We start from the raw sequence: 15053 nt of genomic DNA, 5'->3' as shown, positions 1-15053 counted from the left end.
TGGGCCCTACACTTTTCTAACTAATCTGTGTTTTGTTTATTCTAGCTGGCCTGTGGGGAAGAGGTACATGATATTTCCCCCTCTCAGGCCCAGTGTGATAGCCTAGCAGCTAAATCCTCATCTTGCACTCTACAGGATCCCAAATGGTTGCTGGTTTCTTTGGTTCCCATCCAGCTCCCTGCTTGTGGCCTGGGAATGCACTAGAGGATGGCCCAAAGCCTTGGGACCTTGCACATGTGTGGAAGTCCTGGAAGGACTTCCAGGCACCTGACTTTATATCAGCTTAGTTCTGGCCATTGTGAGCAGTTGGAGAGTGAACCAGTGGGTGGTGGATCTTTCTCTCTATACATCCTACTTTCCCATAAAAAATAAATAACTCGTAATAATAAAAAAAGAATTTTGCCTCTTCTCTTACAATACATGTTCTACCAATTAGGTAGATCTAGCATATGCAATTTGTGTTTAAAGATTTATTTATTTTTATTGAAAGGCAGATATACAGAGAGGAGGAGAGATAGAGAGGAATATCTTCCATCCAATGGTTCACTCCCCAAGTGGCTACAACGGCTGAAGCTGCACCAATCTGAAGCCAGGAGCCAGGAGCTCCTCCGGGTCTTCTGCGTAGGTGCAGGCTCCCAAGGCTTTGGGCCGTCCTCGACTGCTTTCCCAGGCCACAAGCAGGGAGCTGGATGGGAATAGGGGCAGCCGGGATTAGAACCAGCACAATATGGGTCCCGGCATGTGCAAGGTGAGTACTTTAACTACTATGCTATCACGCCGGGCCCTAGCATATGCAATTTGAACAAAAAGTGAACGGTCTTGAATACTTTACTTGGTTGTGATATACGAGAACTTAAATGGAAAGCCATGGCTTCACATCAAGAGAACATGATTCTTAGGTTGGCATTCATGACTTGGAGACAAACCAAAGGTTTGGATCTGGAATAGGAACCACTGTATGCTGTGGATGTGAGAGCTAGAGTTTGCTGTCGAAAGTTTTGATCTTCACTTTTGCAAATATTGAATTTAAATTAGTGAATAAGTGTATAAACACAAAATTAGGGAATGAATTCATCTCAGATTGCTAAAATTTGAGCTAATGGTTGTAGACTTCAATTTCTCCATATCAGATCTTTCAATGTGCCTTAAAATTCCAATGCACTTGAACAGACAGGCCTTTGTCTGTACTGTGATCTTGTTCTCAACAATACACCTCATTCTATCCTTGAGATTCCCTGAACTGCCACACTGGAAATTTGGCATGCATAATGTGTGAGTGAATGCTGTGTCTTCATAGAATTATTTCTTTCCCATATTTTGCTATGTTATATATATATGTGTGTGTTTTAATTTATTTTAAATGAAGGAGACAGTATGGGTTATGTATAAGCAACATGCTTTCAATGGAATCAGTGTCAGATATGTATTTTGCTAAATTAATGACATAACTTATTTCTTCTTGCTCCACAAATGTGCAGATAGATACTACAGTGAGAGATGATAAATTTAAACAACTTGCAAGTAGGTAATATTCATTGTGGATATTGAGATTGGACTCTTGGTTGCTCGTAGATTTTTAATGATTAGTTTGCAATAAATGCAAAAGCAGAAAGTGAAGAATTTACTCACGCAGAAAAACCTCAGATTGGAGCCAGCAAAGAAAAACAGGAAGGGAGTTCAAACAGGTAAGACAGTGCTTAGTCACAGGTTTCTGTTGGGGGCTCAATCATGTCATCGTGAGCTGAGTTTTGTCAAGCTATCAACTCTAAATCATATCCTCTATACTTGAAGCAGCTGATGAACTCAATCTTTCATTCCAGCAGTAAAAAAGCTTTAAAACATCACTTCGTAATGTATTGGGACAGGCTGGGTAGCACAGATAATACTGGTGTCCATATATAATTATTGAAAATTGTGATCGTTAGCATAAATAAGCTGAAGTGAAATTCATCAAAAATATTAGAATAAAATAAACTAAGGAAAAGATACCATACAAATGACATCTCTTCATCTCTCTGGAGCATTATAATTGTTGTAACAGAGTTATTTTATCTCAGTGTCGCAGTTACAAGTAGCATTGCAGAGTAATTTAAGTGATGAATGACTGCATCCCAAAGCTCTCACTCTTGTCTCACAGTTGGTGAGTTCATCATAGAAGAGGCAGGGATTAGCTGAAAGAAAACAGTACATTTATATAACATTGTCTATTTAAAAGCTCTACTTATTTATTTGTTTACTAAAATATAATATGAAATAGAGAGAATTTACCGAATAAATGCCTACAGCAACCAAGACAGGATTAGGCTGAACCCAGAGGCTTGAAACTCAATATCATTCTCTCATATATTTCACTAAAATATGTTTCTAATATTTTCACTAAAAATATTTTGTAGAAATACAATTACAAATATCAGATATAGATCCTTTTTTCAAGCATGCAATTGCTTTTTTTTGCTAAACATCAATGCCATTGGCAATATAAATTAAAACAATTTTGTTAATTTCCTTTTGATTTATTTAATAATGTATAATTTAATATTTAAAATATTGCTGTGCAATAATAGAAGTAATATATATAATGTTAAAACTAAATTGAAAGTACACATTGAATAAGTGTATAATATCTCTCACCCAAGAAGCATTTTAAATTACATTACATGATTTTTTCAACTTATTCTACTCCATAACATCTGTACACGTACATATCAAGTACATTTAAGAGTAAAATTATGCACATTATTATGAAGAGTTCCAATATTTTCAACATAAACTTATTTAATTATTTTGAAAGGGAGAGAAATAGACAGTAATAGAGAGAGATCCCATCCACTGGCTCACTCCTGAACACCTGTAACAGCCGAGACTGGGCCATGCTGAAGGCGGGAGTTTGGAACTCTGAGTCTCCCATGTGGGAGAAAGGGACCCATGTTCTTGAGTTTTTTCTGAGAGTGCACATTAGCAAGAAGCTTGGATGGAGAACTTAACAGGCTTCAAACCAGGACACTCAGAGCTATGATGTAAGCATGTCATGCAGACTTTTATTGCTGCATTGACCAAGAACCCCCAAATCCTTTGTATTTTAGAACTGTAATAGCAAGTAAAAATTTGCTAAAGCATCTTTTAATGTGAGTTTTTCTATTAAAATTAGTCAAGGATTTTTATATTTGAAGGCAAATGTGCCTGTAATTTCTTTACCTCCTTTAATATATTTTTTAGAATTTTATTAAATCTTCATCATTTAACTAAAAAGTAAAAATTTCAAACCCTTTCATTTTTAGTGATAAAGATCAGCCATGTTGAGTTCATAACAATTTTATAAGCTTTACACCCACATTTATGTGTTTTTAAATTATTTTTATCTGTATTCTTCTGTTTTCTTACTTCCCCCAAATTATCTTTCAGTTGCATGGATAATGATTATATTAGATTTATCAAAATGTGACAGAGATGGTATGTGGGTGTCATATTATGACCTGAGTCACTTACAGATGAAAGCATATATTTGATTGTTTTTTTACGATCAGTAATTGACAAGGTTATTACAACACATTGTCTTTAATCAGTTACTCATTGCTAATGCAATGTATTCTGTTATACAGTAGTCTGAGAATGACGAGTTTTTCTTTATAAATTAAATATTTTTTCTCTGAATCTTTAAGAATTTTTAGAGCCTCTTTTATTTTTGTCTGTTTCTATACTTGGCCCAATTTTATAAATACTTTTTAGGAATTTTTTTGCCTTGTATTCAAATTAAATGGATTGTATCTACATATCTAGGTTTAAAATTTTTAGTATCACTTTTACTAAATATAGCCAATTCTTAGAGTCATGTGCTTCATTAATACCCATTACTTGCAAGTTACAAAATACATATCACTTAGGATTCCACCAAAGAATGTTCTAGAACAATAATTCTCTTTCTTATTTTTCTTTTATTTCTGTGACATTTCTTTTCATGTAACAACAAACATTGGTCTTTTCTGCTGGATTAAAAAATACCACTCCTGCTTCTTTCTGCTAAGGTACAAATGACTGGCTGGTACTTCAAAGGGAGAGACAATTGTTTTCAGCTACATTTCTTCTCAGAAATGGAATATGGAAAAGTAAAATCAAGATAAAAAAATAGAATCAGGAGAAGAAAAGTGTTTTGCTACAGACATTGAAATTATGAATCCACTCTATCTAGGGATTAAGAAAGGAACTTTAACAGTCAATGATAGTTGTGATGAATATAGACACACATTTGGTTAATACCTAATCTGAAGTTAGACATACTTAGGAAACAAAAGGTGATGCTTTAAAGGCAGTGTGAGCACCAGCTAAGTTCTCACTGCCCAGGAGTTTCAAAGGAAACAGTTTGGTCTCTCACTTAAAAAAAAAAAGTTTAGGGCACCAAAAATGGACAGGCAATTAGGGAGTCCCCCAGTGAGAATACTGATGAAGAAAGCAATGCACCGGTGTGTGAACTATATTAAGGAGTTCAGAAATGTCTTTAAAGCTGGGGAAAAAAAATACAGCACTTACAGCATTTTACACACATTAACCTTAATTAATCTGAATAAGGGCTCAAGCTCTCACACCTGGACATTCCAAAGTCCACTACCATTAATTAAATCATAGATTTTCTTGCATTAGAACGGGGATTGGGGAAGATAAAGAGAAATAATTTTGATATTTCTTACAGTAAGTTTGAGATGAAAATTGTAAAAAAGAGAAATGAAATGTTGCTCAGTGATTAATATAGACAGATATCCCAGATCAATGGGTTAAGTTTAAGAAAATTGAATTTGTAACAGATGTAACACTTACTGCAAAGCTTATCATCACAGTGAGTTGGACAATCTCCACAAGGTGTGCCCTTCTTATAGGGCAAATAAATTCTTTCAGGATCATTTCCCCTTAAAGAAGGAAACAAAACGTTGTCAAATATATAAAATTTTACTCTCTAGCAAAAACAAAATTTGAAAATTAATCATGTTTACTTTCTTGTAAATAACCAGTGACACTAATTGTTAATACGGATGTGGTATATCTATATACACACAAACACGTAGATACATGTGATTTTTAAGCAAATGCAACCAGTGATTTTGATTTACCTAAAAATATTTTCCAGAGGATGTGCACCTCTTTCTGCACAGTCACATCCCTAATCCTACTCGGGACTACTGCTTCTCAACTTCTGGCAAGAGCAGAGCATTTGAGCCAGCTACTGTAAGATGCTGTCTTTGTTAATGGTGAAAAAATTTTTTTTCAAGATATTATGGAAAACAGCATGGTAATGTTACCTTTTAATTATTAACACTTGCATATTTTATGGGGACCAATGCAAAATCTCAACACACATATTTGGTGGAAACTATCAAATAAATTAATTGGCATTTCATTTTTCTTTTTACACTTGCAGCCTGTGAACTCCACTTTCCTAGTTTTCATATGGCCCATGGTGTATTATCATCAAATACAGCCCCCTCCATATGCCATGAAACACTAGAATTTTTCTAACTGTATTTTGGTGTCTGCTGTACAACTTTCCTTTATCTCCACTCCCTGGTGCTTCACAAGCTTTCATAAGCACCACTGTTGCTTTAGAGCTGACCACGTCTGAACAAATGAAAAGTTCCTACATGTGGCACAATTTCTAAAAGCATATCTTAAGTGAGTTGAATTGAAAATACTCTAATTTCACCTTGCAAGATGTCATTAAGAACTTGATACATATTAATGTTTTGTGTAGAAATACGTTTTATGTAGAAGCATGCCTCTCCTCCATACTATGGAGTTACAAGCAGGGTGTTCAACACCTGCTTTTGCATGTGCCACAATCACACGTGTTCGGCATGAGCAAAAGATATTGGATACAAATATTTCATTCTGAGTTACTTGGCATGTGAGGAAAGAGACGCAGGTGACCAAAAACAATATGAACGTAATATGTGAGTTTTAATTAGTATCACATAAATCAGAAAACTCACATTCGGATTGAAAAAGAATCTGATATTTGTATGTTTGACACCACAGCTGTTAAAATTTCACTTTATAATTGCTAAGTTCTCTAAGAGGCTTAGGAAGTTGGATTAAGATTGGGCAGGGAAAACTCAATCTCCACAGCACTCTGTGTGCCTCACCTTCTGTTTTTGGTTCATTATGGTTCACAACAGGTCACAAACTCCTCCAAAATGTGCCTGCGGTATGTTTTAGTATGGTAGTCATCACTGCCTTCAGGACAGCTTGCATAAGCGAACACTATCCAATTTGTAACGGTTGAGATCAGATATGATAAGTACGGGCAATAACTTCTGTAGACCTCCATAGCTATTATATACGCAGTCTGGTGAATCTAGCAGTGAAATTGGAGGCCCATTTAAAATCTATGCGTTTTATCATGTTATCACATTAAATATGCTTATTAATTCATCATGAACGTGTTTGACTGTGGTACACATGTGAGAATCACTCATTAAACACCATGTTTGTGTCTCCTTACTATGGAGGTTTACTTGTACAATATATTTAGCCGTAGGAGGCATGTAGACCATCATCATGAATTTTCATCAGTGGAAGTGACATCAAATTGGAATTTGTAGGTGAACACATGTAGTTCTGAATAACTTTGCTTTTCTCATAACCACCTCTGGACTCGTGAAGTAAAGCTCTGAGGTTATCCTTGTTTTGTTGATCGTGTTTCATAGGCACAGGAGAAGGGAGAAGGAAGCCATTTACTCACTGAAACAGTCTTTATAACTTCTCTAAGATTTATAACTAGCATCTGTGACAGAATCTATGACATCTATGAAATTTAGTTTCTAAACAGAAGACACAGTATTATTTTAATAATGATTAAAGAAATGAAATTTTCAGTGAAAAGAATTTTAAAATTTATGAACAAATTTGCAAATTTTTTGGTAAATTTTGAGAGAATACATATTAATCTTTTAAAAGATTTATCTATTTTATTGGAAAATCAGATATACAGAGAGGAGAGGCAGAGAGGAAGATCTTCCATTGGATGATTCACTCCCCAAGTGGCCACAATGGCCAGTGCTGCACCGATCTGAAGCCAGGAGCCAGGAGCTTCTTCCAGAACTCCCACGCAGGTGCAGGGTCCCCTCTACTGCTTTCCCAGGCCACAAGCAGGGAGCTGGATGGGAAGTGGGACTGCCGGGACCAGAACTGGTGTCCATTTGGGATTCCAGCACATGCAAGGTGAGGACTTTCACCACTGAGCTACCGTGTTGGGCCCTATATATTAATTTTAAACCATAAAGCTAAGAATAGGAAAGAACATACCATTAAGTTTGTTTCCTACTCCATTTCCACTCCATTTCAGCCCACACTGGCCTTGCATGTGGATTGCAGAGGCTAGATCAGAGGCAGAAAACCTCAACCTGATGTCCCAGAATCCTGGCCTCGAAATTCCAGGTCTTGAATTCTAAACCTATTTCTGTTTTTGATGAAGTAAATATCCCTGTGCTTTTGCTTAAATTAGCTTCCAAGAAACTTGTGTCTTTGTGTGAATAACTTGTTACTGCAGAATCATCGACAAATAGCAAGACTACCATTAATTCAGTCCGAATTATTATGTTCTATTAATGTGATATTAGTACTTTAAGAAAAATATGGTACAGAAATATAAAGATGTGTGTGCATGTGAATGAGTCTGTGAAATTTTGTGGGCATTGATAGAGTCATTTATCCATAAAGTTCTACCTAATTTAAAAAATATTTTCTTTTACAACTTTCAAAAAAAAACTATGCTAGATTTTTTTTTTTTTAGGGGAACATAGTTTTAAAAGCTGTGAGAATTCGGTAACACGTACTCATGACAATAGTGACAAACATAGAGATAGTAAAATAGCTTTTCTTTTCGACATACTGTAACACCACAGCCAATGAGGTAAGAACTGGCCCAAATGAGCTGTAAAGATAAAGGAATTATTTTATTATTCATTTGATATTAAATGAATACAATATCAATGCTTTCATTCTGTTTAAATGTGTGAATTGTTGCTTTTAGGATGCTTAGAACACACTTATTAAGAAGTCCTAGAATTAATAGGATTCCTATGTGTCTTGATAATACACATACACATATATATCCCTGGTTACTGATAGTAAAAATCATGCAGAATAATCCTGCTTTGGTGGATAGAAGATTATCACTTTTTATATTCATGTATTTGTCTTTGGATATACATACACACACACATTGAGTGTTTCTAATTAAGAATCCTCAACATTCCTTTTGAATGTGATATGAGATATATTATATATATATGTGTTATATATATATGTATACTAAAGCAAAGAAGTGGTATTGATTATTTTGCAATAAATAGGCTAATGCTGAAAATGAACAAAAATAATTAACCATTGTACACATGGAATGTGTATGCACTTTGTCCTCATTTCTCAGATCATAATATCATGTTTACCTTGGGATGATTAGAACACAGCGTTAACACTCCTAAGTTCAACCTTGATTGGATGTAGAAAGTGAAGATCTCATTAAGAAATACAAATGGCTAACACTAACTCTAGCTTATTCTCTCCTCATTGCCACAGGTATATGGAAAATCAATTAACATGAAGAAGGCTGTTTACATAATAGCCCTACCTAGAAACTTAATCATAGAAGGTAGTTTTCTAATGGATCAGAAAATGTACATTGTGTACAGTGAATTGTCTTTCAAGGCACAGTGATCTAGGCTCAATTCCATCTCTACCACTTCTTTGATGAGTGGTACTTAGCAGTGACCAAATGAGATGTAATTAAGCTACACTCAACCTCATAAATGGTTGTTTGGAATCAAGCAATAAACATCATCAATGGGCATACCCAAATCTCCAGTTGCTGGAACAATAGTTGTTTTGTATTTTATTATTGCATTTCCCATGATTTTATAAATTATTCATTCATTTATTTAAGCTTATTTTAAATTTTAAAGACAGAAATTCTAAAACGGGGAAATTCTGAAAGGGAATCAGAGACACACATTCAAGGAGATAATTTATGAATTATTTCATATCCAGATGGCCTTAAGAACTGGGACTGGGCCAAGCGGAAGCCAGCAGTCCACTCTATGCAGGTGTTCTACATGGTTTGTAGGAAACTAGCTACTTGATCTGTCACCTCCTCCTGCAGAGTGCACCTAGAAAGACGTTAGACTCTGGATCTCAGACTCTCACTCTGATATGTGAAGCAGGCATTCCAACTTGCATTTTCACCACTGTGATAAATATTGGCATCAATTTTTCCTTATTTAGTATTTACGTCTTTAATGTATTTTAGGATTTTTGGTTAATGCATGTTTTACTAGAAAACTGGATTTTTTTGAAACATGAATTACATTAAATCACTTCTTAATGACTCCCCACTCCTCCCAGGGTCTACTTTTATAGCCCCACTATTTTGAAATCCTTCCAACCAATTAGCAATAATCTCGATGCTTTCTCTTACATCAACGGTAGATAATCTTAAAATGAAAATCAAAATCACTATAGTTAGAACAGCATTAAAAGAATAAAATACATAGATGTATTAAAAAACTGGAACAACTGCTCCGACTCCAAACAGTGCAGAGTATGTGTACCTATTCCTCCTTCACTTGAAAAATGCAGAGCATATATGAGCTGCAAACTTAAGAATCCACTATTAGGCCCACCCTAGTGAATCTTTTTATTGACAGAGCTCCGCAGCTCCTACTACTAGGAATAATCCTGGATGTTAAAAAGACAAAATAACATCCAGGATTATTCCTAGTAGTAGGAGCTGCGGAGGCTGCAACCCGCACTGGTTTATGCGAAGTCCGAGTATGTGCTGGGCAAAACCAGGCTGGACTGCAATACCCATTGGTTCCAATGGAAGTTGGGGCTGAAAACAGAACCAACCCAGCAATTGCAACCACCAGCTGATCGTGGCGATGGACTGCGCCAGGCCCTGTGCTTGCTAGAACATACAAGAATCTGGTCTGGTAATACCTCAAAGTTTGTTCGGGGATCTCCCCAATTGAAATGCCGGACTCAGAACCCTAACCAAGACAAGACAGAAGAAAGAACAAGTCAATCAACCACCTCAGCTGTATGTTGGCAGCGAAATACTGGGCAAATGGAGACTCTGTGATGGACTATGTCAATCAGTGGATTCTTCAACGACCTCATCATGCTTGGAGTGGCGAAACTGGCAGCGATTTATAACCGGTGAACTATTAAAACCACTTGAGCAAGTATCTCAGAGCATGCCCCACATCCGGGACTTGGGGTGGGTGAAAAACTGGGTTGGGCTTCTCCCTCAATATCCCTCTTTACCTCAGATACATGAAGGAAACAATATGGACATAATAGTCTTACCCACTTCCCTATAGCCCTTGAACCTTTTTACCGTAATTAACTATGTAAAGATTGTCAAAAATGTAATAAAAACTCAGTTTTCACACTGTAAAAAAAAAAAAAAAAGCAACCTGAAGAAAAACAATAAAAAAAATAAAGCTGATGGTATCTGAAGCAAAAAAAAAATGAAAGTCTGACACACTATATAATATGACTTTGGATTTAATATATTATGCTAAATGAAGTAAGACACGAAGAACACGACAAATGTCGTATGTTTCCATCTAACTGAGTTATTTCAAATACTCAAAATTCCTAGAGATGGAAAATAAATGGTCCTTGCCAGAGTGTGGAGGAGGGAAGCAGGATCAACATTGTTAAGTAGGGGCAGAGTTTCCATTTGTGGAAGGTTAAATTGTTCTTCTGGTAGTGGTTGCTCTACCATTGGAGTGTACTTGACACTTCTGGCCAACTATTCTGTATAACTCAAAAATGATTAAAATGATAATCTTCCTGGCATGTACGTTTATTTCACCTCAATAGTAGTCCCATAGCCAATGGGTGTTGTTACCTGAGTGTAATGATGAGTTATAACCAAATCCTGTGATACATATTTTCCATAGCTGAAATTTTTAGACTCGCTATACCAGATTCCAATCACTTGGGACCATGAGTAAGGCAAAGCTGACATATAAATGTTTTCTCCACAAAAGGTATCTGAAAGGAGGAAATAGTTCAGGGTCATACTCTCAAAAATTGGAATTATTATACAAGGACACTTTTCTCATTTATATTCTTTGGTGGCTGCACTGATTAGACAGTAGAGGCAAAATTGGTTGTATTCCACCTGGAAATCTTTCTCCTTGGGAATGATCTGGGGTTGATCAATTTAATGAACAATAAAAGTAGAAGATAATGAATAATTCTTGAAATCAGATGAATTGACATTTGCAACCGTAAAGCTGATGGAGAAGGTTGAAAATAAATTAAGAGTGATAAGCAGGTTCTTTGGCTTGAAAGCAGCCTCAACTGATTTCATCATGCAGTGAACTTAAAATGAATATTTGTTTGTTTAGGCATCCACTGGTGGTATGGGTTCCTGACTGAAAATGGAGTTGAGGAATAATCTTCCTCTGTCTGGATCCAAGAAAATCGAGATTGCTAATTCACTGCTCAGTAATATTAAGTCACAATTTACAATAGTCTGAATGTGTAGATGACATATTAATACTTTTTAGTCATTTTATAATAAAATATATGTTCAGAATTTAGGTACAGATTGATATCTGTGCAGAAAGCATTAATTGTTTTTAAACTAACACAATTTTGTATCCTAAAATAAGCTCTTTTTATGAATTAAAGATATTTCTCCAGATAGTGCAGTAAAATTGCCTATGATATATTTCATATATGTACTTCTCCATTTTCTAAAATTAAAGTAATGTCAATGGTAATTTGTGGGTAGCCAAGACTAACTAAATGTAAGAAAAATCTATAATTGCCTGGATAAATTCTTTATCAACCTTGAGAGCCTTGGTTTCTTTTCTCCTGAAGATCAGAATTTAGAATCGAAACATTTACGTATTCAAGTTGTAAACATCAGTGAGAACAAAGCAGTTATCAGCACACCCCAGTACCAGCAAACGCAGCCGGGATGACGCGGTTCACTGCTCCTGGTTTCATTAAGTCCCTGCCTTGTGTGTGTGTGTGTTGAAAAATAAGTCATACTGATATATACCTACTTTCAAGTCTCCTGTCAATTGGGTCACTCCCTTCCGTATCACAGTACTTTGACACAGTTCTTGCGTTTTCTGCAGCGTCTTCTCCCCAACTCTGCAGTAGAAGAAAATAAAAATCATATCAATGAACATTTCCATGATAAGATTCTAGTTTGTTGCTTCTAAAACTCCAGGGATTGTGAACTCTAGAGTTATACAAACAAAAACATTTGGAATACACACAGACTGTAAATGAAAGGATAGAAAAAGAAAATCAAAAGAAAACAGTGCAGTTTTAATCGTATCAGCAAAATATTGAACGTGATTCGGGCCAACAGACAATATGGAGTTGCTCAGGATTACTAGCTTCAGGGAAACACAAACAGAAATGTCAATGAATGTCATCTTGCTCTAATTAGAATGATTATTTTCTGAAAATTAAAAAACTAACATGCTGACAAGATTGTGGAAAAAAGAGTACCTTAATATACTGTTGGTGGAAATGCAAATTGGTATCATCGCTGTGGAAAACCATATAGAGTCATTAGAAAACTAAAAATGTAACTAACATATGGAAATGTGTCCTAAGGAAGTGAAATCAACATATCAAAGATGAGACTCATGCACCCTTGTTTGCAATAGCAGAATTCATGATAACAAAGATTTAAAATGGGCCCAGCAGCGTGGCCTAGCGGCTAAAGTCCTCGCCTTCAACGACCCGGGATCCCATATGGGTGCCAGCAGCTCCACTTCCCATCCAGCTCCCTGCTTGTGCCCTGGGAAAGCAGTCGAGGACGGCCCGATGCATTGGGACCCTACACCCGCGTGGGAGACCCGGAAGAGGTTCCTGGTTCCCAGCTTCGGATTGGCACAGCACCGGCCGTTGCAGCTCACTTGGGGAGTGAATCATCAGACGGAAGACCTTCCTCTCTGTCTCTCCTCTTCTCTGTATATCTGACTTTGTAATAAAAATAAATAAATCTTTAAAAAAAACCAAAGATATAAAATGAGCCTAGATGTTTATCAAGACATCACTGAAAAAAAATGAAGTATGAGTATTTAATGAAATATTACTAAGCCGTGGGAAGGATGTGATCTTTCATATATTTGTGTATGAACACCTCATTTTGTGATATTATCATTCTTGTTCAAGAAAAAGTCATTTATGCATATGTGTACACTATCCATACGTGAGGTAGATGTGACAATATTTTAAGTTTGTTAAATTTTAGAACTAAAATATAAATTAATAGAAATCTAAAAAGAAATTCAATTCATTGAACTGGCCCTTGAATTCAGAAAATCCATTTTGGTAAGGACATTCAGATATATCTTCTCTTTCAGAAGCTGGAAAGAATTTAAGCTAGTTTTTTCAGGAAAACAGCTGACTTAGAAATCTACCCTACTTGTTTTGTAGCAGTCGAATTGCAAGCACTATTTTATACATTAAACCTCATTTTCTGCGTCTGCAGAGAATGACTCACTCTTAGTTCCCAAATATTTGTATAGCAAGTATAACACAATAATCCTTGTATTCTGTTAATCGGACCTCAATAAGTGCTGACTGTCATTAGAAGCAAGATCAGAGCCAAGCCACTTCCTCAAGAACTGAATAACAGTAAGAACTGAAACTCCATGTCTTTGTGTATTGTTTCACTTTAGCCTAGCAACAATATACAAAGAAGGTGCTGCTATTTCTTCCATGTGAAAAGGGAGGTAAATGAGCCAAGGCATTTTGAACAGCTTTCAAGGATCACACTACCAAAACTAACATAGAGGGAATTTAAATTCAAATAGTTTGGCTACAAAAAGTGTGTTTTAAATTCTCCATGAATTTTGACTGTGCTGGGCACTTCATGGCAGGTGACAGGTGGAAGCTTTGGCTCAGTTGATGTGATGATGTGGCTAATGGTGTTTTAACAGTCTATAAAACCTCTTAACAGCCTGCACTTTTATCTGTATATAACATAGTAATAACAAAAGCTGTAGAGTTTGCTATTATTATTATTATTATTATTATTATTATTATTATTATTATTAAGTGCATTGCATTATGTGACACAGTTTCATAGACTCTGGAATTCCCCCAACCCCTCAGTTTGCTTTGACTGTCATTCAGCTACGGATATTGAACTACTACTGAGAATATGTATGCTGCCATCTACTGGCACTTCTCTGGAATTAACCTTCAGTTTGACGAAATCTCTAAACATACTGGAAACATACTAGAAGTCTGGCACTGGGGGAAAACATGGTCTCCTAGGTGTTGATTGTTTCTTACAAAGCATGAAGGATTTACTTCAGTGTAACAGTGTAACTGAGGAGGCAGAGATGAAACAACGCACCTCATCTACACAAAACAAATATTATTTCCAATTTTTGCTAGTCTGGATAGTCTAAATTTCAGGGAAGGAGGCTGAGATTACCCATAAATCTGAGATAAATGTGAGGTTCATCACCTTATATTACCCATGTCTTCATCCAATTTTTTTTTCTTGTAAAAGAGTATCCCAAGTGTTTGGTGCGATAGCATAGTGGTTGAAGTTCTCGCCTTGAGCCCGCCGGGATCCCATACGGTCACTGGTTCTAATCCTGGCGGCCCCGCTTCTCATCCAGCTCCCTGATTGTGGTCTGGGAAATCAGTCAAGGATGAGCCAAAGCCTTGGGACCTGCACCTGTGGGAGACCCAGAGGAAGCTCCTGGCTCTGGCTTCGGATTGGCTCAGCTTCAGTAGTTGCAGCCGCTTGCGTAGTGAACCTTGGGACGGAAAATTTCCTCTTTGTCTCTCCTCCTTTCTGCATATCTGGCTTTCCAATAAAAATAAATAATTTTTTTAGAGTGTCCCAGGTTTATATCAGAAAGGCTGCTTCTCTATGATCTTATGGATTGCCAAGACTAGTGAACAGATTCGTCAGTATTTTTTTGGAAGCACCAGCTGGACATCTTAACTCTTAAATGCATTTTATTCAGTGAGGCCAACTAGGAAAAACTTTGGCAATTTGTTAA

At 36.3% G+C, this 15053-nt stretch overlaps 1 protein-coding gene across 1 annotated transcript in view; it reads right to left on the bottom strand.

The window, feature by feature from the left end:
- Positions 1 to 1944: 1944 nt before the first annotated feature.
- Positions 1945 to 15053, bottom strand: part of CRISP1 (cysteine rich secretory protein 1) — a 55295-nt gene continuing 42186 nt past the window's right edge. Inside the window, exons 5-9 of the mRNA XM_058669713.1 lie at positions 12072 to 12162; positions 10901 to 11046; positions 7821 to 7918; positions 4810 to 4898; positions 1945 to 2171 (exon numbers count right to left, since the gene is read on the bottom strand). Of these exons, the coding sequence (XP_058525696.1) occupies positions 2044 to 2171; positions 4810 to 4898; positions 7821 to 7918; positions 10901 to 11046; positions 12072 to 12162 (552 nt within the window). The 3' untranslated portion in view covers positions 1945 to 2043. The remainder of the gene's footprint in view (positions 2172 to 4809; positions 4899 to 7820; positions 7919 to 10900; positions 11047 to 12071; positions 12163 to 15053) is intronic.

This window comes from Ochotona princeps, chromosome 1 (assembly GCF_030435755.1).
Source record: "Ochotona princeps isolate mOchPri1 chromosome 1, mOchPri1.hap1, whole genome shotgun sequence".
NCBI classification, from domain to species: domain Eukaryota; kingdom Metazoa; phylum Chordata; class Mammalia; order Lagomorpha; family Ochotonidae; genus Ochotona; species Ochotona princeps.
The sequence above is the reverse complement of the archived record's forward strand: the minus strand, read 5'-3'. Positions and strand labels throughout refer to the sequence as shown.